General features: G+C 39.6%; 1 protein-coding gene across 2 annotated transcripts in view; it reads left to right on the forward strand.

The window, feature by feature from the left end:
- OLFM2 (olfactomedin 2) overlaps positions 1-19,177 on the forward strand; it is a 103,848-nt gene extending 84,671 nt beyond the window's left edge. For both annotated transcript variants that reach the window (XM_053464984.1, XM_053464986.1), the window contains exons 4-6: positions 3,453-3,672; positions 6,149-6,255; positions 18,316-19,177. In XM_053464984.1, the coding sequence (XP_053320959.1) occupies positions 3,453-3,672; positions 6,149-6,255; positions 18,316-18,990 (1,002 nt within the window). In that variant the 3' untranslated portion in view covers positions 18,991-19,177. The remainder of the gene's footprint in view (positions 1-3,452; positions 3,673-6,148; positions 6,256-18,315) is intronic.
- The last annotated feature ends 8,111 nt before the right edge of the window (positions 19,178-27,288 follow it).

The following is a 27,288-nucleotide window of genomic DNA, read 5'->3' on the forward strand; positions in this document are numbered from 1 at the left end:
CACATTATTTTTTTATGTAAAAAGGAGCAAGTGAAACTGGATAAATGGAACATATTTTCTTCTAAGTGCCCTACTTAGCTACATAAATAGCTATCAATATGTTGCAAAGTCACATAAAACCTAAATAAATCCCTGCAATAGCCGCACCACTTACAATCAACAATGGTCTTCCTTTGAGATTGTGGCATCTGTGTAGACGATGGGTCCATTAGCGGTCCATGGCCGCTTCTTGCCCCACCAAATCCTTAGCAATCATGCTGGAAAATATCACGGGACCAATGGTCCTACGCAACAGATACATGTAGAAAAAGAACAATATTACGTCATTAAAATATTTAAAAAAAACCTACCATTTTCAGTGCATCATTTAGAACGCGCTCATGCTTTTGAAGGTAATGAATTGTGTTTATAGGTAGTAAACCCATTTCAGACTATGATGTTTTACCCTGAACGTCGCTGCACTTACATTAAGTTGACGTCGGTTTAAGTTAAATTAATTAAAAAATTGGTTTATTACATAAAAAATAAACAGAATAATAACGATTTTATTATATTTATTGAAACATTAAAAAAGTAAGGCTATGCATGTAGTAACATTTTAGCAACGCGAGTGCTGCCTGATGTTCTCCAGCTTGCAGTCGCAGACAGTCTCTCAGGGTGATCAAAAAGCTTTTAGGGAATCCTCGGAACTGTAGCCCAAAAAGCATCTGTTCTCTGTATGAGACTCACTATTTTACCCGGTTGAAGGGAATCTTGTATCGGAACAAGCACGTGTTTGGAATACCTACGTTCGGTGATAAGGGTATCCTAAGAAAAGGCAGATCCACAATAATTATTTGAGATATTCATTAAATATATAAGTTCTATATAAATGTCAAGCTCACGTTCTAGGTCCATCAAGGCTCAAAGACCACAAAGACCTCTTAACCCTCTGAAAGAACCCTTTGTATTTCGTGGTGCCCCTGAAACATATCTCTCCTTTACCCAGCGAGGAGTATGGATAATCTGGCCCCCGTTACATCACACGGGCAGAGTAGCTGAGCTGAATTGTTCTCATCTGACCTCAAATTATATTTTTCTAGGTTCACTTGAAAGTCTAATGTGTAGTTAAAGGTGCTGGTAGGGGACAGGGCTTTACGGGGACTTTATACGGCCTACATAAGTTGATTATTGTAATTGTGCAAGACGTTTAGAAGTAGAATAATGTATTCTAAATAATGAAAAATAAAGTGTATAGAATAATAAAGTATATAAAGTATATAAAGTATATATAAAGTATAAAAAGTCTATAAATAAAGTATATAGAATACATTATATATATATATATATATACATTATATATATATATATATATATATATATATATATATATATATATATATATATATATATAATGTGTTCTATATACTTTATTTTAAATGTAATCTTTACTTGGTTCCCTTTTCTCTGGTCTGTAAATTATTTGTCCCGTTCATGTCAGGAGGGTCCTGTGGAGTTCAGATCTTAGATGGTCTGCCCAGGACATCCAACGTAACTCATGCTGATGGATTCTATATACACAATATAACTTCTAAACACATTTTATGCTCTTGATATACGCCATATGTCTTTTTCAAGATGTAGAACAGCGTGGTGCACTTATACGTAGCAAGCATTCTTCAAAACGGGGATTTGGATGGACTGTCTCTCCTAAAGAGGGACACTGGGGAGGTACTCTTCATGGCTTTGGATCAAGTAGTATCAGCGGTTTGAAGCTGAAAATCATGACTTACTTTAGTGCTGTGAGCGCGGTTGGCTTTTTGGGATATATTTATACCCTAGGTGCAGCCCGACTACAAAATGTAGAAAATTCTTAAAAAAAAAAGCAAAAAGTTGTATCCGGAATATAAGATGCAGTCAAATATTTTTTCCTCCTCAAAAAGTCTTCTACTACCGTACACTGAATGTTACCCAGACTATGGGGGGGGGTGCATATGACATTTTCACAAGCAGGAGCAGCTGATCACATACAGAGTTCATATTGAATACACTGATAGATTGGAAGCAATGGTTTAACCCTTTAGGTTTAACCCTTTAGGGCAGTAAGAGCAAGTAGCCAAGTGTGGGTCTCACAACCCCCTGGCAACCTGAAGTGCATGAAGGTTGACGCATCGAACGGGGCTCCATTATGGATTTATACGATAAATCAAGCTTCACACCCGGGAGATCATTGTCATCAGCCGGACTCTTTTGGCATAATCTGCATTGATAACATTAGAGTCACAAGCCGTTGGTTTTGTAATACAGGGAAATGTGGATTTTCCTTTTATTGCCCAGAACGCTGCACATTACCAGCCGTTAGGCTAATAGTGTCATATACCATCCCTTTATTAGCTTGTCTCTTTACGTTGTGCCTTTAGTGCCACCAAGCCGTGTACATTTGGAGCTGGAACGAGCCGAATAGATTTCACTCTTTGCAGAATCTGCTCGTTGTTACGTGGACTAGTTGGGTATTTAAAGCGCGTGAATGCATTGGTGCGAGACGGAATTAGACTAGAAACATGAACATCACGTGAAAACTAGTGAAAAAAATCATATGAAGGTAAAATTATTCTCCAAAATAACATAATAGATTGCAAGCTTTCAAGACTATCTTGTTCTCTTCTTCAGAAGAAACCTAGATGTAATTAAGTTAGACAAAAAAGGTATCATTTTTACCAAAAGCCATCTTTTTTTTCTTCTTTTACAGTTCACCGGTACAACTTTATAACCTTTATGAGATAGAGAAGGACGCTGGGTCACTGTCTCATTGAGCTTGCAATCTGTGAATGGTTTGGCCCAAATATAATGCTGATCCATAATCGATGAATCATTACAACACCATAGGGCAATATTTCTTGAGCTGTTGCGCATGTACCCATTCTGGTACTTGTGATCACACCGAGGGAACGTCGGTCAGTTTAATGTTATCGGGTAGAATACATTGTATCATATAGTCTATCGGCTAAGGAAACCATGGTTACTAAAGGCACTGGGTTCAAATATGTTCAGATGAGATGGACCATTATATATATTATTATATATATAATTTTCATGCTGGCATCACGCTAAGGTACAAGAGTTATTTTTATAATATGCAGAATATCTTTAATCACACCGTTATCTGTTATCTACCACCATGCAGTGGCGGACCTCAGATACATAATGGCCACAGATAACGTTTGTCCAGTCAAGCAAATCTTAAAAGATTCTGCCGCTGAGGTTTTCAGTCTAACAAATTAAAATGTCAGCAACTGACAATATAAGAAACAGACAAAGGGGACAAGTTGTCCTCCTAGGGGTATTTTTCATTACTTTGATGATAGATAATAAAACCCTTGTGCCGCGTCTTGCGTGATATACCCGTGTCTTTATTCTCATTATCTGCTCGCCTCGTCCAGTATGCTCATGAGCCAACCTTGTCTTCTCCTTAGGAGTTAAAGGATAAAATGAAGCAGCTCATGCCTCTCATACCCGTTCTTGACCAATACAAATCAGACACCAAGATGATTGTCCAGCTGAAAGAGGAGGTGAGAAACCTCTCCAATGTCCTCCAACTGATTCAAGAGGAAATGGGAGCGTATGACTACGAGGAGCTTCAACAGCGCGTGATGATCCTGGAGGCCAGGTTACATGCATGTATGCAGAAATTAGGTATGTCTGTTATCCACGCCATTAATAACGTATAATGTATTGACTGCTCTCCAGATCATTTATCTCCAAGGGTTTCTTTTTCTTTGACGCGTTCAAGGTAGAGTCACTAAGTCTTTAAGACAAACACAATGGCCAATATTCTTCACCATTTGCTCCTTTATGAGCCCAATCGACGCCAGACAATCTTTTTATAGCTGAGAGTCATGGACATTATAGTCCAATAGTAGCACATTGCTGGGGTACGTCAATACTTTGTAGCCACCAAATGTGGTTGAAATATTATGTTTTGGTTAATATGACAAAGTAAAATATGTGTGGTTTAAAGTCATTACATTATAGTTGTATTTCATTTTTCTGCGTCCTTACCAGGATCATCCATTTGACATTTTGAAGATCCTTCCCTTTAAAAAAAGGTGGAAAAATAACCTTCAAATGATCCAGTATATACTGTGATTAATGTTAAACGTTAGAACTTTATGGCAACTGCTAGCAAAGCTACAATTATTTAATTTATAAATAATTACTTTTATTAAATGTTATTTTTATTTTTTCAACACACTATGTCCACCGATAACACATCTGTTGCAACATTAAAACACTTTAATATTATAATGGTTCCAGGGCGGAAGCCGTCAGCATTCAGCATTGGGTAGGGGAGACCAGCCATGTGGCCCAGTAATATAGCAGTCTAAAATACATTTGGAAGGACGTGCTTATTATGCACCAGGGTGTCCTCTCCAAACCACACTTACGGAAAGGGGGGGCTTAGGAAAAAGGATCACAGAAAGGATCTAGTCATCGTGTAAACGTTATCTGTTATACTAGAAATCCCTAGTGGCTGTTCTGTGTTATTGCAAGGAAAACAACAAAGTCTTCAACCAGTCGGGGCACCCCAGAGGGACAGTTCCCCCTCTCCTCTTACAAGCTCTCCATTCCGTAGTATTTTATTATCATAAAAATGGAGTGGCTCAGATTTTTTTTTGATGATCAGAGATTATCTTGATCTTATTATAAATTAAGATCAATATATATATTTATATACTTCCACGCTCTCAGCTATAATTCAAACAAAGAAACGTAATTTATGCTTCTTCAAGCCTTTTCTGCAGGCAATTTAAACTTGGAGAATCATCAAATATTAAGATGTTAAAAGTAGATTATATTTGTATAGTCTACCCAGCTGGAAATGCAGCAGCTACGACGAACCGCCAGCGAAATAGGAGGCAGAAAATCAAAGAATAGGATTCCGGGAATGATAACTTCTTTACTGTATTTCTGTTTTTTTTTAATTCAGGAGACTCTTACTCCCAGCATCCGCCTCCAGCATTTCAATAGCAACGAGCGCAGGGCTTCTTTGTGAATTTGTTCTGCAGCATATCCTTGTACTATTTAATAGGAAAAACCAGCATAGCAAATGCATTTTTCATGCTCTCTCCCATCTAGTGGTTTAAACAGCAGGGATCTGACTAACTATGGCCATTAAGCGTCGGCTTGAAGAGAAATGTGTCAGAATGCGCTGAATGACTTAGGAACGAAATACTGAAAACGTTTTCTTTTGTGTAAAAACATAGGCTTCTTCTTGCATCGTACAATACGTTAAGAAGCAGTTATGAGCTGTATGAGTGCAATATGCATAGCTTAGAGGAAAGAGGAGAGAGGGGAGACGTGGTAGAAATATGGAAATGTTTAAAGGGATTTGGCAACGCACAGGAGGGAAGTTTATTTCAAAGGAGGATAAAGAACATGAGGCCAAAATCTAAAACTAGAGGGTCAGAGGTGAAGATGTAATCAAGACATTACGCTACATCGGTCTGAGGATGCAATGCTGCCCCCCGCAACCACGCCTGCATCCATTATGCTATATCATGAGTAATAACTTATATCTCTCACTCTCTCACACTCTCATTCACGCTCTCATTCATGCTCTCACACTCTCTCAGTGATGTTGTCCTACCTTCTCCACCGACTGCTTCATTGTGTCTGCTTCTTCTCTTACCTGTTCATGTGTCTTCTTTCTTGTGGTTTTTTTCTTTGTTCGCTTATTTGTGAACCTGGTTTTCCAGATCCTATATTTGGCACCCCCCTTGCCCCCACCAGTAACTCACATACCCACACACACTGGCATATATTTTTATACACACACACTCAGGCCAACACGCATACTCCCTCTCATACACACTTAAACACGTTAATGCTTACACATATACTTTCATGCTCAAACCCACACACATAAACATCCATGCTTACGCACACAAATACACATCCATGCTCACGCACACACATACACATCCATGCTCACGCACACACATACACATCCATGCTCAGGCATACACATCTATGCTCAGACATAGGCATCTACTCTCGCACACAAATCACGATATGAGTTAATGTTCATGTAAGTATGAGGTGTACATATTAATACATATGTATACAGTAACGAGTAATTCACATTTCTCTTGGGTCTCTTGCATTCTAGGTTGTGGAAAACTCACAGGCGTCAGTAACCCAATCACAATACGTGCCTCGGGGTCCAGGTTTGGATCATGGATGACTGATACCATGGCCCCAAGTGCCGATAACAGGGTGAGTAACTAATGGGTGGTTTATTGATTTAGCTTTGTTCTTCTAATCATTGAGCTGTCAAAGCCAGCTGACGTTAAGGAAGTTAACCTGAAATTGCTGTTAAAAAGATAAAAGGAATATTGCGGCACATGAGAAGCTAAGGATAAGAAAAAAAGAACTCTGCAGATCAAATGGAAACTTTTATATTATATTTGGAGGCAAAATAATATTTTAGGGGGTTGCTTATTTAATTTTTAGTGTCACAGTTATACATAGCAATCTGCTATTGCCCAGACTATGGGAATGGATCCACTGATTTCTAGGAGCAATACAAAGGTAAATATGGAGATTGATATGAGATCGACTCTTTCTGCTGGAAAACTCTTATAAATTGGCTTCAAACTAAAGAAAGAGTAAAGCTAAGGCTTTGCAGCCAGCCTAACAATTTGGACTGGCGACCACCATAGAACCTAACAATATATACCAAATCAGAGTGACCGTGCCGCTACTCCAAACTGCCAAGTATGTAACGTAAAAATCACCCCTGTCGATGCATTCAGTGTATTAACTAAAAACCAGCGGGGGTCACAGAGTGTTCAGTAACTGGAGCAGAATAACATCTTAATTGAAGGACGAAATTCATTAGCCCGTGTGCTGCAAGCAAGTCTATGCGGCACATGGCAATGCTCGGTAGCATTCCTTTACATAGACCCTCATTCATAAAAGTTAGAAAGAATAGTACTATATAATGTGTGTATATATATATATATTTATAATGATAAGCTCATACATAAATATTGTTTTATCTAATCATTAAATATTATTATTTAATAATATTATGAACTCATTATTTAGAATAACTGAATATGTTTTCCTATAAGTTCTATAAAGTCACATTCTGGCGCATTCTGGGATTTAATGGGAAAGTGAGTGAATTTACGCATTTGGTACATACAAATAAACGCTTTGTTCAAATAGTCAGTTTCATTTTGTGACTTGAACCATTAAATAAGATGGATGTGAGAAGTGTAGGCAATGAAGTTTGCTAGTAACTTAATATGATAAATGAAAAAAACTGCTGTACTTTAAAGTTCTTTTTTTTTTTTTTTGTAAATGGTTCTATTCGCATATTATCCCATTCCGTGTCTTGTTATTTTTCTCTGCCTTACTCTGTTGAATGTCGTTTTATGTCTTGCAAGATGTCATAAATGTCCAAACACTGATGTTTAGAAAGAAACTCACATTTTTAATAAAACTAAAAATTTTTGTGAATAATTGATTTGAGTACAGACGGGAAAAAAAAACATTTAATGAAACTCTAGAATTGAATTCTACATAAATCGGATTTGTTTATCTTAGAAACTAAGTACTTCTGATAAAGCCATGTAAATGAGGACGGGATGCAGAGATTTCCGTCCTCGGAATGAGGCTACTGCTTGAGCTAACACTGTTCTCGTACAACTTAAAAAACATAAAACGCATACAGCTTTATGGGATGTTTACTAAAACATGTGATGAGTGATGTTTAGATTAGAAGAAGAAAAAAAAATAATAGTTCCACAAAGAAGCATTTGTTGGTAATTGGCTCACATAAAATACTACCAACCAGTTTTATGTCTTTTGAAATGTTGATCATGTTCCATCAATCATTAATTTGCCATGTACCCAGGATTGTGTGCTGAACCCAAGGGAGTGCTGACGAGGGGAGCAATTGCTCTAATTTGAACATCCTGGGCCAGTACCTCCATGTTTGGTTTTAGTTCTGCAGTAAGGTTTTATACAGTGTTTATACCATGCCTGGAACCTTTCTATGCTTCTATTAATATACCCCTATTCTGCGCTGGCCCCCCCTCCATTTGTGTGTATTCATGTTGGACGGCACTGAACACCGTGAGTTGTGTCTTAAATATGTTCTGATCCGCCATGTTGATGGACCACATGGCTTGGTCTTCTCCCAGGCCAAGTTGTGCCAGCCATCCAGTGACTGACTGAAGCATTTTGGGCAATCATCGCCACCTCCACCAAATACTAGGTTGAGTACCACCAGGGCCGGCCCTACAATGGAGCCGAGTGGGGCAAGCGCTTTTTTTTTTAAGCGGAGGAGGGGCGCCGAGTGGTTTTCGCTTACCCGCTCGGCGCCCCTCTCTCTCTCTTCTGCGGCGAGTCTCCCTGTTCGGTCTCGGTGCCGGTTTGTAATGCTGAGCGCCGGAAGTGACGTCAATTTCCGGCGCTCAGCATTACAAGCCGGCACCGTGGCAGAGCAGGGAGACTCGCCGCAGGACTGTTTAAAGGTAAGTAAAAAAGGGGGGGTGTTAGGGTAGATAATGGCGTCGGCGAAGTTTAAAATGCCGCCCCCCCGGCGTCGGCGGGGGGGGGCGGCATTTTAAACTTTGCCCCAGGCGGCATTAAGTCTTGGGCCGGCCCTGAGTACCACTCATCATCAGTGTAATGGATATACAGTAATATATTTTCTACCGAATGAGACCCGGCACAGGTTTTATCTCACGAAAGCACAACCTTTATAGAGAGCAAGATGGAAAAGGTGAGTGGGCACTGAATGATTTAACCAATAAGAAACAGGAAAGAGATTTAAAGTGGCCAATCGGGGACCAGGGGGTTGTTTAAGAGTGTTTAGCTGGGTGCTGTGAACCGGTAAAACTCCATTAAAATACAATGCCTGATGGCAAAAGTATAACCCCCGCTCATCACACAAGTGTTTTCCGGCCCAATCATATTTTAAACTCTGCTTCATTTAGATGTGAAAACGCAGCACACTCAGAACTTTCTGGCTGCTTTTACTTAATCTGCTTTTATCCCCCGTGGAACAAGTCGGGCAGAGCTAATGAAATTAAAGGATTTAGATCAAGTCAAAACAGCATGACAGATGAAATATCTCCGAGAATATATTAGTTTTACTACAGCGGTGCGCACGACAAAGAGACCTGAGAGGCCTGGGAAAGCTCTCTGTATATTGAAGAGGAGGTGTAAGGCTTAAAAAAAGGCTTCATTCGTGATTATGGGATTTGGTAAAGCCATGTGCATGAAAGGAAAGGTTGGGAAAGTCATCACCGAGGTTTACCAGTCATGAGAAAAAAAATTATTAGTCACAACTGGAAGAGCTACTGGTCAGGGAGATAACGTTAAACCGCCGTAGTAATTGGATTGGAATAAGAAGACGTTATGGGACAGGCTCCATAAAATTTACACTCCTTGACTATCCTAGGTATCGAATTTAAAAAAAAAAAAGCACTTTACTCCCCTTTTTTATTTTCCATTTGAAAACCATAAAAATACTCTAATGTGTTCTTCAACCAGCTTACGGCTGCAAATGCATTTCCATTTTACCATCAACGCATGTAATTGATGTTATAACTTACTTACAATTTTGGCCTGTAATAACTTAGGGCACAGGAATAGGGAAGCCATCGACTCACTATTAGTGGGTCTCAGGTGGATGTGTTTTTTTTTTTTTTTTACTTTCTGTTCTTGCCATTATTTATCTTAAAATTATCGATTTTATATTTTTTCTTATTTCTTGCATATATTGGAGAGATGTGGTTTTTAAAGAGGAATTGGGTGGGGGGGATAAAAAAAACAGCGCGATGTTGGAAATTTGTAGGTAACTTAATAACCTTTGAAGAAATATTTATTATTGGGGATGTAACTTTAAAAAAAACACATATTTAATAGTATAAGTCATCACTGGTCTAATAAGATCAGCTGATGTCTGTATATAAAGCTCTTAGGGTAGTGCAATTCTACCCGAAGCTGTGTATAAACTAGAAGGTGTATGTCAACAAGTAAAGCTCTGATGATAACGGGTAAGGATTAAAATGGTGTCTTTATTGTAAAAAATAAAGACAAGAAAACAAATAATATTGATGCAGAAATAAGTTGAAAATTTGTAAAAAAAAAAATAATAATAAAAAAAAATAAAATAAAGAATACAACATTATTAATATAATTTATATATTTATATGAACAAAAAATAGTTAAAATTGTTGGGCTTAACGGAAAAAGAAGAGTCACTGGAAGGGTCACAAATAGGGGACAAATAGGTAGTTTTTAAGCAACTATCTAACCAACTATGTAACATCCAACCAATATTAGGACATTGCTATATAACACAAGTTAATCAATACATTTATTATAGACATCAGTTTATATCATTTTGTATAAACTGCACCCCTTATCTTTTGAAAGATAAATGATTGTTGTCATTACTAGAGCGTGACACTGAAACATGATAATTAAATGTGAATGGATTCCTCAGCAGTTTAGAACTAGTGGCAACGAGGTCCTACCAAGATCATTGACTCACAGATAAACCGATCCTTAATGTTTGTTTTTTTATTCCACAAAGGTCTATTCGAATAGAAACTTGTCTTTCAAAACTAAAATGAATCTCTCTACACATACACTCTTGGTCAATAAACTTAAATCAATCAGCCATGATGAGAGACTATTTTCTTGTAATTGAAATACGTATATTTCTTTTTATTTGGATTTTGTAACGCATGTAACACATAACAAAATGGGAACACACGAGTATATTCCAATAAGATAAAGTCTTGTGGGATCAACAATAAAATATGTTGCAACCCAAAACGGGTCGAACTGCTGTGATGAGTTACTTGGCATGTATTGTCCTTGGGTCGCTACCGCAGTTAAATAATATACCAGCTGATCAAGGTGGTCATCCTTCCGTGAGACTCATCTGAGTGCGATGGTAACCTTTGCCAACCAAGAACATAACCCCCCTCAATTGTCCCACCACCTCCTCAACCACGTCAACAGACTAGCTCTTCCATTGTCTCAATCCATTGTCACCTAGTCTACTTGAGGTCTGTCAAAGGTTTAGATGAATTTTATCAGCGATCATCCACTCAACTGTTGTGTGCAGTATATTGGAGTGTGTGTTTATCCCATGCTTTTGTGGAATTGTCTCAGGTATCAATGAATGGTTGCCATGTCATAATGAATTTTCAGGCGCCATGTTCCTTTTCTAGTGTGGTGTCTTTCCAGTCCATGCAAAACAGATGTAGTAGTTTTTCTATGGAAAAGTGACATGGATGGGGGTTCTGAGTATTTCCATTGCTGTAGAATAGACTGCAGTCTACTTGTTGTAAAGTTTGCTGGTTGGTTTGCTGGTTGGTGATGTTTACGATCGGTATCAGGTTTTCTAACCTATGTATTCGACCAGGTCTCATATGGTGCCCAGGCCTCCCCATGTTGGAATGTAGGGTGTGAATATTGCCATTGCCCCCCAAACACAGTCTGATCACCATCCATAATGATGGAGTAGAATAGCGGATTGTGTAATTATGTCTCCGGGAGTAGTTTAGCTGATGTGTGTATTAATGCTTGCAGGACCATCACTACGTTGCTGATCTAAGTTAGAGTGTATGTATATTACCGAGTGCGATACCTAATCATAAGAGCCTAACGATACAGTGCCGCCAGATTATAGTCTTTAATTTTGGGGAGACTGAGGGTAAGATTTTATTTTTTATTTTTTATTATATATGATTTTACTGCAAACCTTATTCCGCTGGCATGCGAGTGTAAGCATCGAGATTGTTGCTGGTAGATAAAAGACAGTTACGTACGACGGATAGGCACTGTGTTTGTAAAGCAGTATAGCCATGGGGACCCTGGTGGCCTAAAGAGCCGTCTAAGTATACAAAGGGCCAGCGGGTTCTTAAAAGACCCTTTTATTTGAAGGAAAGATCTGTGATGCTTTCATACCGCTGTCCCATGTGAAGGAACCACCTATAGGTTTGTGGAAGCTCTACTCATTCGGAAGTTTCTTGTGATAAAATAAAATATGAATCACGTTTGAAATCTACTATTTTTTTTTCTAGGAACCGACTGGTACTGCAACATAAAAAAGATATATTATCTGTTTGCAAAGGCTTTTCGGTTAAAATAAGTGACACGTGGGGTTTGGAGAGCTCTATAAACCAGAAAAGACCTGTGAGGTTTCCAAATCCCTCAAACAGCTTTAAAAAGGAGAACAGTACGGTGCCCGTTATTTTAGGTTCGCTTGTTCAAGCGCTCTGTGTTTCCAAGGTTGCTTGATAAATAATGTAAAAGTGTTCTATTTAACCAGATTATTGCAGTCTTCTACTTAAGATATTATAACACGTACAAGAAATAATTGGGAACATTAAATTACCAACTGTCAAGATCTATGTCACGCGTATTTCGTGGAGAGTCGAAGGCCTCTCTCTCAAAACGTGTCCCTCCTCGGTTATGAGAATGAGGAGGGAATGGTTACCCAACTGTGCCCAGATAAGTCAAAAGTATTGTCACAAGGGGTCTGCACACCCAACGTTTTAAGGTGAACACTTGAATGCAGGGCTTGACAAATTTGTTGTGAATCTAGGCGCCAGGTAAAAAAGTTAGGAGCCAGGATTTTTTTAAACTAACAGTTGGTCAGGAGGGATCCGATCATCATCAGCCCACTTACTAAACTCACAGCGTTTGACCTGGAAGCACCCTGGACTTTCAGGTCAGTGCTGTTTGTTTTTTTTTTTTAAATACATTTTTTCATTTTTTTAACTCTTTCGATGCTGATGTTCCATTGGAGCACAGCATTGACAGATATTTAGTCCCCACAAGCTTGTGGGGACAAATGTTAACCCCTACAATGCCACGAATGTGTCATACACAATTGTGGCATTGAAGGGGTTAACGCTGCACCATCGCTCTCATGGAGTGATCAGGCAGCAGGGGGGTGTTGGGGCTGCTCTCCACACTCATGTGGAGACCAAAGAACCCTCTCACCCTGTCCCTGAAGCTGCCTCTGGCAGCTGGGAAGCAATTGCTGGTCTATAGACCAGCTATTGCAGGGGGGAGTCTATGATGACTGCTGTAGGCTTCTATGCCTACAGGAATCATCAAAGGGCTTGTGGGGGCTCGTTTTTTTGCTGTTGCTGGTCTGCCTGGGCTTCCAGGCAGACCACCGGCAGCAGAGCCCCTTACAAAACGGGAGTTAACCCCTAAAACGCCGCAATCGCGGCATTGAAGGGGTTAACACTGCACTGTCGCTGTCAGGGAGCGATCAGGCAGCGGGGGGGGGGTGTTGGGGCAGGTCTCCACACTCATGTGGAGACCGAAGAACCCTCTCCCCTGTCCCTGAAGCTGCCTGTGGCAGCTGGGACTCAATTGCTGGTCTATGGACCAGCCATTGCAGGGGGGAGTCTCTGATGACTGCTGTAGGCTTCCATACCTACAGGAGTCATCAAAGGGCTTGTGGGGGCTCGTTTTTGCTGTTGCTGGTCTGCCTGGGCTTCCAGGCAGACCACCAGCAGCAAGGCCCCCAAAAGGGAATTAACCCCTAAATGCCGCCATCGCGGCATTGAAGGGGTTAACGCTGCGCTGTCGCTCCCATGGAGCGATCAGGCAGCTGGGGGGTGTTGGGTGAGGTCCCCAGACTTGTGTGGGGACCCAATCAACACACAAACCCCTTCCCTGAGGCTGCCTGTGGCAGCTGAAAACACGAGTGCTGCTTTTCCAGCAACCGCGTTTTCAGCCTACAGGCTCACTCCGTGGGAGTGGTCTCAGGCTCGGGGGCGGGCTCGGAGTGGCTGTGCTGTCTGCCTAGACTTCTGGGCAGACAGCAACAGCGCCCCCGTGTGGTGACTCAGCCTCTTACATCCACAATTTTTTCTGGATGTAAGAGGCTGACAAAACCTAGGCGCCAGGACAAAATTCTCTGTCGCCATGGCGACCTGGCGCCTGGGATTTGTCGAGCCCTGCTTGAACATTTTATTGTCTACTGTCTACACTTATATATATATAGAGGAGCCACTTCCTATGGCCACGAAATCCATCATGAAGAAACGTCTAGAGGTGGAAACCTCAAACAGGGCCGGTGGGCAGATCAATAGTTACATATCCATATAACATTTCCACCTCTATCTTCAGTGGGTGCGATGTGGTCAATATTGTGTTGCAAGATACACCATTTGGGTCCAAATGGAAAATGAAAGTAGTCATTTTCTAACCATCCACAGTATATATCTCATAAAAATAAGTATGGCCCGTCCATCAATGTCCACACATCTTCACCTTCAAGTTCTACTTATTTTCTTTGCAATATATTTCTGCATCCTGCCCCCATGTGCATCGTGTGTTTAATTATTCTTATTCTAAGGCAGTTACAGACAGACTCAGGGGATTCTTCATCCTTCTTTCTCTTTTATGCGATGTATTTGTTAATAAGGGTGTTACACGGCTGAGTGCTTCCACTTGCCTTCACCTTCCCGTACACATTTCTTCACCTTGAAATAATAATGCGCTTGCGGAAAAAAAAAAATAATAAAAAAAAAAAAAATCCATTGGTGGACTTGGGCCAGAATGCATTTAAAATTGAGTTTGCTATCGCAAGAAAGCCATTATTTCTCACAGGAGATGGAACACTACAGACAGATCGGTAAACTATGATGGAGGACAGCTAAAATATATACAAACACGGGCCATCTTGGCCAATTATTATTATTGATTGACTTATATAGAGCCGTCGTATTTGACAATTCAGTACGTTGGACAAATGGGACAAAACAAGAAGGTAAACCATTTAATAATTTGGATTTACAGACATATGTAGACATGTTAATATTGGGGTATATGGGGTGCACAGTGTCATAGGTATACAGGCATCATGAGAAGGTATACAGACGTTACAGTAGAACAGATATGTTGGTGGCATCAGGGTCCCTGCCCCATGGATTGTACAGTTTAGACCCACTTTTCAGTCACATTTCATGATAAATTGATGAAAAAGATTATTATTTATTGTTTTATATGACACCATCATATTCTGTAGCGGTGTACAATGGGTAAAGAGGACGGAAAAAAAGTGGGCTTTGAAAGCGGGTAGGGTCTGCGCATGAGAACTAGAACATCACCAAAAAATGTTTACCTCATCAGCATACCTGGGAACTTCCAAGTGAAGATCGGTTCTCCAGGTCAAGACCCGAATCCTACGGGTCAGGGGAACGGGGTCTTGATACTCCCCGCTCCCTGCCCATTTTCCCTATAGATGGGGGAACTCCCACCGACGTCAGCAGGAACTCCCACCGACGTCAGCGGGAACTCCCACCGACGTCAGTCCAGCAAGGGAAGAAGTTCCCAGGTATGCTCATCCGTCCTTGTGGTTATATACAACATATTTCTCCAAGACTGCAAATTGCACAAGCTCAAGGTTCCCATTGTGGGGCCCCTGGAATGATGGGATGGATGCACGCTATCTCCTCAATAATAAAATGCCAACAATAAGATGTCTGCTGAAGAAAAGACCTCTGAGGTCCCAAATGCCTATGTGGCTCTATATCTTCTTTATGCTGACTCAATGAAAGGTATCCCCTTCAAATAAAGACTCCATAATCTCTTTGACCAATATGGTTAATATTCTAGTTACTCCTGTGGGAGCTCTTCAATGTAATCCACACCTCTAGAATTGGTTGCATGAGGGTTCCAGCACTCTCATTCATTTCAACGATAGCACTTGGCAGGTTCTTGCAGCCAAAACCGGTCAAAAATACGAGACAGAACATCTAGAAAGCCTATTACTGCCTTCGTTGGTAAGGCTACACGCAGCATTAGGCTGTCTGTTTAATAATGGTTTCCACTGGTATTCACTGGGAAAAAGAGACTAAATCATTGAAAGGAGGACTACCGAGAACCTAAAGCCGCATGGTTAAAATATAGCCCACAGCTCTTGAAAAGTCACGCTTTGTGTGTTATGTCATGACTTGCTATGTTGAGACATTTGCGTTATACTGTACAGCTTAACCCAAGCCCAAAAAGCAGCGGTCTAACCCCATTGACCAATTTAACCCTATGCGCACTAACACTTTGACAGCCGCAGAGTTAAAGTCTCAGACGGCTTCATTGCCGACCTTGGTTTGTCATTGAGTGTAGTTTTATTTCCGTCCGGTCATTTATAACTCCTCACGGTACAAACTCTCTCCACGTCTGATCCGTTATTATTATTCCTACTGCCCGGTTTCACCCGCAAAACACATCACTGTCAGCCAGCCGCTTCAACGCTTCCCGACTGTGACCTTGTATCCCATTAACCCTTCGTCTCCGCTCAGATCTCAGATAGCAATTAGCCCTTTTTAATCGGAGAGCTAATACCCTTGCTGCAAAGTACCAGTGTAATTCTATTGACTTTTACCAGTAACCCAATCCATTCTGAGTGAAGGCACAATCACTTCTCAAAGGTACCACTATTGATTGCCACTTGTAATACAATTCATTCTGGGGCATAATGTCATCAGTCCGGAGTGCAAGTGTAACAGTATCGATCCCAAACTGCTAAGTCCTGCATTGTAATTGATAGCCGTATTGAATATTGGTGGAAACCCCATTAATGCTAAGTGCAATATTGTTTGGAGCATTGCTCATTCCAAGCGGCTCGGCAATAAATCCTCCGTGACAAAGCAGCGGCTATTAAGTGGTATTAATATTCTTGCTACACTGGGTACTTAATGTTATCCTTTTTTTCCCCCATTGATCTGAAACCACAATTTCATTTTAGAGCTATTTTCACAGAAATTAGGATTGCGGAGAGGAGTGCTGTGAATAATTTGAGAAAAATTGAAAATCTCAATGAAGCTATTCTGATTGATATATGAGAATATGTATTTTTCCAAGTGGCAAGAGTGTGTTTAGATACATGCCTGATAACATGCGCTACCGTTCAAAGGTTTGGGGTCATTTCTTAAATCTCCTCGGTTTTTTTTTTGTTGAAAGAAAAGCAAATTTTGTCCATTAAAATAGACTGAAATGGAGCGCAGACGGTGTTAATGTTGTAAATGACTATTGTAGCCGGAAACAGCTGATTTTTAATGGAATATCTTAATAGGCATACAGAGGCCTTTATCACTCCCATCACTCTTTTATCACTTCCATCACTACTGTGTTCCAATGGCCCTTTATCACACCCATCACTACTGTTTTCCAATGGCCCTTTATCACACCCATCACTACTGTGTTCCAATGGCCCTTTATCACTCCCATCACTCCTGTGTTCCAATGGCCCTTTATCACACCCATCACTACTGTGTTCCAATGGCCCTTTATCACACCCATCACTCCTGTGTTCCAATGGCCCTTTATCACTCCCATCACTCCTGTGTTCCAATGGCCCTTTATCACACCCATCACTACTGTGTTCCAATGGCCCTTTATCACACCCATCACTACTGTGTTCCAATGGCCCTTTATCACACCCATCACTACTGTGTTCCAATGGCACGTTGTGTTCGCTGATACGTTTAAAAGCCTAATTGATCTTTAGAAAACCTCTTTGCAATTATGTTACAGCTAGAAATGTCCTGGTTTTCTGTGAAAACAGCTAAGTGACCCCAAACTTTGGAACGGTATTTCCGGGTATTTCCAGCCTCTGGCTGCTTGCTGCAGCACCTGATCTGCCGTCAGCCAGTTGCCCACCAGGCATTTGCTGTGCCAGTCTAGTAACACTGAACAGTAAGAAGAAAGGTCTCTGGTTAATACATTAATTATGGATTATGAAGAGTGAACCTCTTTGACATCTCACGGTTTAAAGGCACCAAGTATGACGTTTCATTATACATAAATCATATGCAGATTGCTTTTTTTCTTAATTAGTCAAATGTGAGGCACCTTCCTACGAAAAAAAAAAGGCTGAATGTCCACTTTAAGTTCTTTATTAGCCAGATTCAACCTTTTTTCTTTTTTATTTGTTTAAGGTTGTAAAAAAATATATCCTACCTTTAAAAAGAACTTTACAACCATTCCATTTAATTCTCCCTACTGCCACATTACATTATCATTACTGCTCCTGTATGACTCCGTTAACTGTAATGTTCTTATCTGCATAATACCCCTATATATCACCAGTACAACATCATGCAATTTTAACATCTTACTTTCCTTTGCCAGGAAAATTCGAATAGATTCCTTCTTTTCAGTTTTTAAATACTCTGCTCCTTCGCTGTAGTATTTATTAAGGAAAAAAGCAAAATAAATAAGGGATCGATACAGAGAAAAGTCCTTTTTACTAACATCTCACCTATTCAATTTCAGGTTTGGTACATGGATGGCTACTACAAGGGACGCAGAGTCCTGGAATATCGAAGTCTCAACGACTTCATCAAAGGTCAAAACTTTGTCCAGCATCTTCTTCCTCACCCATGGGCAGGTACAGGTCACGTGGTTTACAATGGGTCTCTTTACTATAACAAATACCAGAGCAACATAGTAGTGAAGTACCACTTTAGATCAAGAAGTGTCTCTGTGCAAAGGAGCCTTGGCAACGCTGGCTACAACAACACCTTCCCTTACTCCTGGGGTGGATTCTCCGACATTGACTTCATGGTCGATGAGAACGGCCTCTGGGCAGTCTACACAACCAATCAGAATGCAGGAAACATTGTCGTTAGCAAGATTGATCCCCAAACCTTGGAGATCCTCAAGACCTGGGACACAGGATACCCGAAACGTAGTGCTGGCGAGTCCTTTATGATATGTGGCACCCTCTATGTAACCAATTCCCATTTGGCAGGAGCTAAGATCTACTTTGCATACTACACAAATTCATCCACATATGAGTACACAGATATCCCATTTCATAATCAGTATTCACACATATCCATGCTGGACTACAACCCGCGAGAGAGAGTCCTGTACACCTGGAATAATGGTCATCAAGTTCTCTACAATGTCACTCTGTTCCATGTGATAAAGACTTCTGGGGAATAATGCTGACTGTATGGGACAATCATCTCACCTGCTTATGTTCTTTCTGGGTTTCCTTCTTTTTACAGTATGATAATTTCTGTTATTTCTATAAAATTCACAGAACACAAAAGACTTTCACATGGTGGAGTGAGCATGGTATCAAATATACTTTTTTCCGGTGGCAAATAAAGACAGTATTTGACATTGACGGTTTGATCTGTATTTATTTTAAATTATTTATTTATTAATAAGTAGGGTTTTTTTTATCTTTACAGAATAAAGTTGTACCATGTATACTTCATAAGTTCCCAGGTATGTTGCTACATATACAAATCACCATCAACAGAAGACCATGTACATAATAGGTCACAAACCATTCATCTGTACCAAAAAATCTACACTTTGTTGTATAGGAAATCCCTTCTTCTAAGGATCTAAGGGCCACATGTGTCTTCACTCTTTCTATGCTTCTAATCATTGACAGATATGGATACTGGTTATGATATATGCTATATCTACCTATAACTCTATAACTAGGAACCAGCAGGGTTTGACAGGAATCTCACACATTTCAGACCACTCTCAGTCTAGAGCAAACTCCTTCATATTCTGCTCTGCTTTAATGATATCTCAACGTTTCAGCTGGTGGTTTTCTCATAGGTATTTTATAGGTAAAGTCACTGATTGAACTTTGGAAGCCTAATTCAGAATATCTTTACCTCCTGACAAAATGCGTTTATCAAATCCATTTATTTGTCCCTATTAGCAGGTGACTTCAACAGAATCTTTGTGAAGGACTATTAAAAGGTTAGCATGCAGAAGAATTTCAGAGTAAACTCATGTAGTAAAGTCACTGGGTCATGCAAGACCTTGGGCTTGAGTTCAGCAGAACACAAACAAAAGTGCACTATCCATACACTTTATCTATAACACTTTATCTTATTTGCGGCTTCAGGCAATAGTAACACTTCTGGAGTTATAGCTCTTTATATCTTACTAATGGTGACCAACAAGAGTTGTTTGTGTAACTCCTAAATTATATAACAACCATAGGCACGGGAACCCCAAACAGGTAGACCTGAGGTTGACCATAGCATTATATGAATGTATGTGTGAGAGAGTGTGTGTGTGTTTGTATGCCTCATTTTACTACTTGTTTTTTTTACTGTCCACTCCTATCTAAATCGGTTTTCCTGAGCTAGAGGGGGCTACTGATCTGAGTAGACTGCTCCCTTGTGACCTCTATGTGCCCTAACGAGGTGGAGGGTGGGGATATAATGTCATATCCTGGGCCTCTCACTCTAAAGATCCCAATGAGAGCTAGAAGTCAAGTAATGGACTGTAGGCTATCGTCTCATAGCTTCAAAGCTTTCACTGATACTGATGGTCTTTTGAAAAACATGCTAATTTATTAAAAACATACAAAAAATAGTGGTAATGTTTTGCCAAACCTCACAGACTTCGTCACCATATAAATTACAGATCACAATCTGTATTTACCATGTGACTCTGTCTGACCTCTGTCAGTGGACCATACCTTGACTGTTGCATTTTGCAGTATCTTTATATCAACTCAGGGTTCCTCATCAGGGTCTTGCTGCAATCAGCCACGTCAGCTATTGGTACAAATATATTTTATACATGTTCATTGTTTCAAGAATAGATAGTTACCCGTAGCCAATTATATCTAGTTACTATATGCTTGACTCCCAAATGATCCCATCTAGGAGAGTGAGGAACCAAATCACTCTGTCATTCTGTTCTCCACAACCTCCCTCTTTCCAGGAAGTTTAGAAATTTTTATGTTCTACAGAGAACATAAAAGGTCAAAGTCACAAGAAAAGTCATGGTGTAGCCCTGTCCATAACGATGCCTACTAAAACAAAAAGCATCCCTCTTTGGTCATTTGAAACTTTGGCACGTACGCGTCTCCTACTTTCAACTCCTAAAATCTCACTCAATTGCCGGTTAAAGCATTGGTAGCCAAGAGTCAAACTTCAACCTGATAGCCCACCTACCTTGTAGCCCAGAATAAGTTATCATTAAGCTGACCTTCTCTCCGAAGTAATAGACTTATCTCAAGAATACATTTTAAATTTGGTCAGCAGATGTATCATTTCTGTCCTAAACACATGGACTAAAATCTTCCACTGATTTACTGTTATCATTTACTATTGAACAATGTCAACTCGTGAATCCTATGTAGGATTTCAGCATCTAGTACCTTTCTTATTAGAGGAGTGGTAATGCATTACGAGTCATGTATAATTTCCCAGGGCAGCGCTGTAGATTACAATATAATTGAGGTTGTCATTTACAGAGAGAAAGCTCCTCGTACGTGCCTAGAATCCATTTCATCCGAAAGGCTAGAGGGAGGCAGCATCTGTCTGTCACACTGTGAAATAGTATTACTTTGAACATCAATAGCCTTAAATTAATTTCATTTGAAAGAAAATGTTTACAATCTTTTGACTGCTTACGCCAAAATGTGCGTACGAATGGACAATTAATTTTTGTCAGATTTGGGAGCTATCGGTGGATCATGGCATCGGTGGAAAAATGACCATCACAAGACTATGTACAATGCTGGCTGGTCCACTATCAGAAAGCCGTCTACCAGTCTTAATTTGAAATAAAACGAAACCCTGGCACTAACTACTGAGTTCTCAACACAATCACCAGAAAATAAGACTGCACGCTAATAAAGATTACTTGTGTACACGCTAATACACCTTCTGTTAAGCCATTTAACTCAATCCATAATATCTCCCTGTTTCTCGCAGAAGCCAAGGCTTTCTTACAGAGCAAATTCATCCAATTCCTTTTTGACAATGCCAGACACTCTTAATGCGGCTCCAGATTCTATTATTAACAAAATTTATTCATGCGTCGCCTTCTTATTCCGTGATTCTGGCCAATGGGTAGTGTGGCAATGCATTTTTTTTCATCCAGAACTGATCTTCAATTTCAATTAGGGTCCCATATCTGGATTAGGCTCATTTTATCATAATAAGAAATAGCCGCATAATTATGTTTTTTTTTTTTATTGTTGCTCTGTAACCTGCAGATGTAAATGAACATACACATTTGTAAAAGGTTAAGAGATGGGAACACAGGTCTCGTTAAGAGCCCCCCTGGCAATGAGATTACAGTCTAGCTTGGTTTTTGGATACAGCTCAAGACAAAATATCTACTACAATATATGGGAGAAGACAGGAACAAGGGGTATCTGTAGTGCCCATGACTAATTTTCAGGTTACATGTGCTTATTAGTGATTATCGTCTATCATAATTTATAGGGTTATGTTTAAAAAATAATTTGATGTGAAGTTTGGAAAGTGTTCTTCACACTAGAGCAGCCAATGGAATGGTGCAATTGCAGAAGAATTTTGTTGGATGGAATGGAGATTAAGGCCGCTTCACCTTGCAACAGAATAACTGCCCACCCACCATTGGTTACACTCTAAATTGTTAGAGGAAACTAACTATATTTTTAATAGAAATTTGGACTATGGAACGCTCAATAAAATCTCAGAACTCTCTTGTATTCTCCATGTATATATTATGGGAACTAATCACTAAACCAGGAATTTGCAGCCGAGAAGAATTGTTCATCTAAATTCATTATGCATTATGAACAACGGACACCAGTGACATTCTGCTGGCCCCACATAATATAACAATAACATTTTGTGAAGGTCAATTCATGAAACTATTTAACTACTATTTTATTCATTTGACAGGGCCAGTTCAGCCCTTCAGCCCTTCTTGCAGGTTTGGGAATATATCCTTCAGTAAGAATTGGAGCTAAGAGAGTTCTCAAAATGTTAGGAACATGATGCAGACTATTATTATTTATTATTTATTGTTTTATATAGCGCCATCAAATTCCGTAGCGCTGTACAATGGGTGGACAGGACATAACAAGTAGCATGTAACATAACAAATTGACTTACAGAGACAACAGGTGAGGAGGGCCCGGCTCAAACGAGCTTACAGTCTAGAGGCTACAAAATTATGGTTTTGATTCTGTAGGAAAGAGTTGAGGCTCTGTTTGTGATGATCCAGGCTGATCCAAGCATCAGTAATCCAGGTCATAAGGATTCAGGACACATCCGCCGATGACTCAAAATCACCTTTACACAATTTGCAAACCACTTACATCGCCAGCAGCTGAAAACTACAGACCCATTAAACACTCCGGCAATCATTTGTCAAATGTATATTATTACAAAATTATTAAAGGAGCAAAAAGGAGAGTAGCACTTGGAAGAGTTTTAACATACCATTAAAAGTTGTAATTAGTAAGTTTACACAGTTTCAGTGACTTACAATTCATCTGTGATGTGAATGGAATGTCAAGCAACTTGGTTGTCCATTCCCTCTTACATACATACTGTATGATATGCTATTATCTTTAAAAATTATAAAATATAAAAAAATGTATAATATAAAAGCGTTACATTAAAAATATAAAAATACAAGAACATTACCCTTATAAACAAACTATAAAATGATTTCATATGTTGTGTTAAGACTTAAAAAGGTCAGAAGGACTGTTAATATTTTAACACAAAATATTAAAACCATCTATCATGGAGTCTAACTCAAGATTTGATCGTATCTTTCCAGGTGGGTAGCTATAAGACACATACAATCTGCTACTGCACAAATTCTGGGAACCCTGGCTGGAGGTTGGTAGGTAGCCTTCAAGATGGCACCAGATATGAATGTCAAAATGTTATTAGTTTCAATACCTACAACAAGAGGGAAGATACTATCTTGTATGTTTCATCAGACACTTACTCATAGTTCACCTTGATTTTTCTTCTATTTTTGGGACAGGTCTCACAATAGAGAGGCATATTAACATCTTACTCCTAAAGTAGACTATCTGATATCACTTTACTCTGCTGCCTACAGAGCACTTCATTCTTGCACCTCAACATTCATGGCTTCCCCTTAGTCCTAGTCTACATCAACGAGGTTCAGCTGCAATACTTTTAGCAGAAGAACAACTACAGCACTTAATCTTTCCTTAACTTTACTATACTACATTACTATGCATCACAGCAAACACTAATGACATCACACGTTGTTACAATATATTTGGAATATTAGCTACTCCATTACAATGCTCCACTAATCCAGACGTAGTTCTTCGGAAACCTGCAGGGCCCTAATAATACGTTCCTTGGATTTTTCTGCACGCAATAACAATCTCTAATTCGGGAAGGCTAAGGGAGCCACTTAACATCTGCTTTTGTTAAAAAAAAAGGTGATTTGGCTGTATTTATATTGTGGAAGGGAATAATAAGCATCAAGGGAAGAAAAAATTTGGTGTATGAAAAAGTAAAATGTTCTTTCAGAAGAATGAATATGCCAAGTATTTTACTCTTCCCTTTCTAAAACCCACAGTTACTCTTCGTGGTTCCAGATGTGGGACAGTCTTGTATTTGTGGGCGACTTATCCAGTTTCCAAAATCCATGAAAAAATCACAACGTTACGATTCCCAGAGCAAGCAGGGATGTATAAGGAGCCTTCTCGTACTAGAATCTTACCATGAAACGCTAACCCCATCTGACCATAAAGTGCGAATGTAAACAAGTTGGGTGTAATATTTACCACAAACCATGTAAAAAAATGAACGTACATCCTATAAGAATCTTACTGCATCAACAGCATAAGAGTCAAAACATCAGAATGCAAAACATTGGTGGGATCTAGTGAGGTGATCGGTGTCTCTACTAATATTTAGTAGATCATGTTGTTAAAAATCCAGATACAAGTCAGTCGGTAACGTGGAAATTAATAAACAAAATGATAGAAGTCAGACACTCTTAGATTTAATGTTCTTAAACTGGAGAAACCAGTGATAATAACTCTGAATTATGTATTATCACTATCAAATATGAGGGAACTGTAATTTCCCCTCTTCTTCTAAATGTTATTACAGGCTGTACAAAAGTTATATATCAGCCAATGCCATCTTCTGCCGCTCCCCCTCTACCTTCTAACGCATTGAAGGTGGAAAGCAGAACAGCCTCTGGCTTGCGATCGTGCTTAGGCCTCGTTGCCATGGAAACACAGCCTCCCTAAGCTTATTCATGCCCATCTGTTCCATGCAAATGCCGGAAAGGCAGTTTGAAGAAAAAAAAAAAGTTCTTATTAATTTTATTCTTCGCCAATCTTGGCTGCAGACCCGTCCCCACAATTTAATGGATTATCGCTGACAAACGTAATCGCATTTACATTAAATGTCTATTATATTGGTGTACGCCACCACGACCCTTAAATCTCACTCAAATTAACAGAGTATTTTAATTGCATGTAATGTGAATAATTAAAATCTTCAGTTAATCATTTCCATAGTTTCACTCGGAAACGCTTTGATCTTGGTTTCTCTTTCTGTAACCATAGGACGGCATAAAAATCTTCATTATTTCTCTCCTGTTAGTGTCTAGCTATTATATCCCCTAATACAGGGTGTTTGTGAAAAATCTCCCCAGGGGGTTGTATTGTTTTAATTGCTGTAGGATAGTTTTAATTTTCCATTATTTACTTAAATATCCATTTGCGCTCTGTGGGTATGCCTTGGAGACTCCAGTAGTTGAAGTAATCATGGCGTCTCGGGATATATTGGTCGTTGTCTGGCCAGGTTTTATCCATTACGTGTAAGCCACTGCGCATGCTACCCTCAAACTAGCCTTCTTCTCGCTCTCCTCTGTTGCTATGGTTACTGTTACTTTACCTTAAGGACTTTCGAAAACTAAGTTATAGTCAACAATAATCCGATGGTAGGAAAAGATTGGATGGTATTTTTATTTGCTTATTGCCTGAACAAACCTACCAGTGGTGACATCATTACAAGAAAGAATCAGGGACATGGTGTCAGAGGTGGAAATACAAATCTGAATAACTTCAAAATAGTATCCTACATGATGATAATAACACAAGCTAGATGGTTTACATGTATGGAGTGGCATTCAATTATACATTTATGCTGAAAACGTTTGTATTTGAAGTATGTAGTCATCTCCGATGTCCTAAGCTGAGCTCTGAAGGATAGGATGAACGAAAGAAACCACAAATCTCCCATGCTTAAACAAACAATATAACACCAACCTGTACAAGCCATCTGGCAAACGCTCGGTGGGCCAGTGCTAGATGGGGTTGGTCAGTTACCTTTTCCGCTATTCGAACCGATTCAGTCATGTTCTAGAGTGTATAGTTCATAGTGTGTGGATGTACATACATCATTTAAAGTGCCAGGGGGGGATTTAAATCCCCATTCCAGCCCTGATTCCTATTACCCCATTTAACCCTATGCCTATAACACCACCTACTACTCTATATAACAACCCAATATAACTTTGCCATTGCCCTAAACTCTATAACTCCTACTATTACTTTAATATAACCCTTCCCCATATTACTCCATATAACGTCTTTAATCATCTCCTCCTATTGCGTAATGACTCTACAAAACATACCCAATTGCTCCATATACCTTTCCCAGTAACCATATCCTTCCTACTGTTCTGTAGCCACTGTAGGTAAACAAGTGATCAACTAAGTATTAATGATGTCATACATCAAGCATATACAATAACTTAATCCCATTTTAAACCCCCTGATTCCATACAACATCGTCCTCCTGTGGCACATTTCTGAGTGGCTTCTGTCACTAAATCGTATTATGTTAACCTATATAATCCATCATTTAAGGTCAGATACTATAAAATATTCTAGAAATCGTATTAATCCCCTTTCCTTGCTGAAATCATCCACAGTAGCAAAGAGAATTAAACAGATGGAGTAGTTCATTAAACCACCGTACACACCACAGGAAAAAGGCTTTGATTTATTGTATTTTTAGCGAATCAAGGCTGCCGAATAAATTATTTAAATGTGAGAGTAAAATCAGCATGTGGTGTTATTGTATGCAAGGTTTTTTAACCCTTTTATTAACACAGTCCCCAAAAAGAATGGGAAGACTAGCCAAAGTTTCAAGTCCTTTGATTTGACTCCATGATGGGAACCAGCGTGTATTATTGAACACTTTTATGGCTCGTGCCTCTTGGTTCCCATCTTCTAGAAATCACACCAACGGTTGTTGGCTCTTTGGCTGTGTACACCTCGCCAGTGACCTTATGAGTCTAGGGTAGGGCAAGCGAAGAAGAAGTGAACCTGGAAAAACGCAGTGACAAATACAATCAAAAAGTGATGAACAATCAAGGGGAGAACAAAGGCAGGGTAAAGGAAAAGTCACTTAGGATATCTTGAACAATAGGGACCAATGGCTTGATTTAATATCA

Source organism: Spea bombifrons, chromosome 4 (genome assembly GCF_027358695.1).
Source record: "Spea bombifrons isolate aSpeBom1 chromosome 4, aSpeBom1.2.pri, whole genome shotgun sequence".
Taxonomy (NCBI): Eukaryota; Metazoa; Chordata; class Amphibia; order Anura; family Pelobatidae; genus Spea; species Spea bombifrons.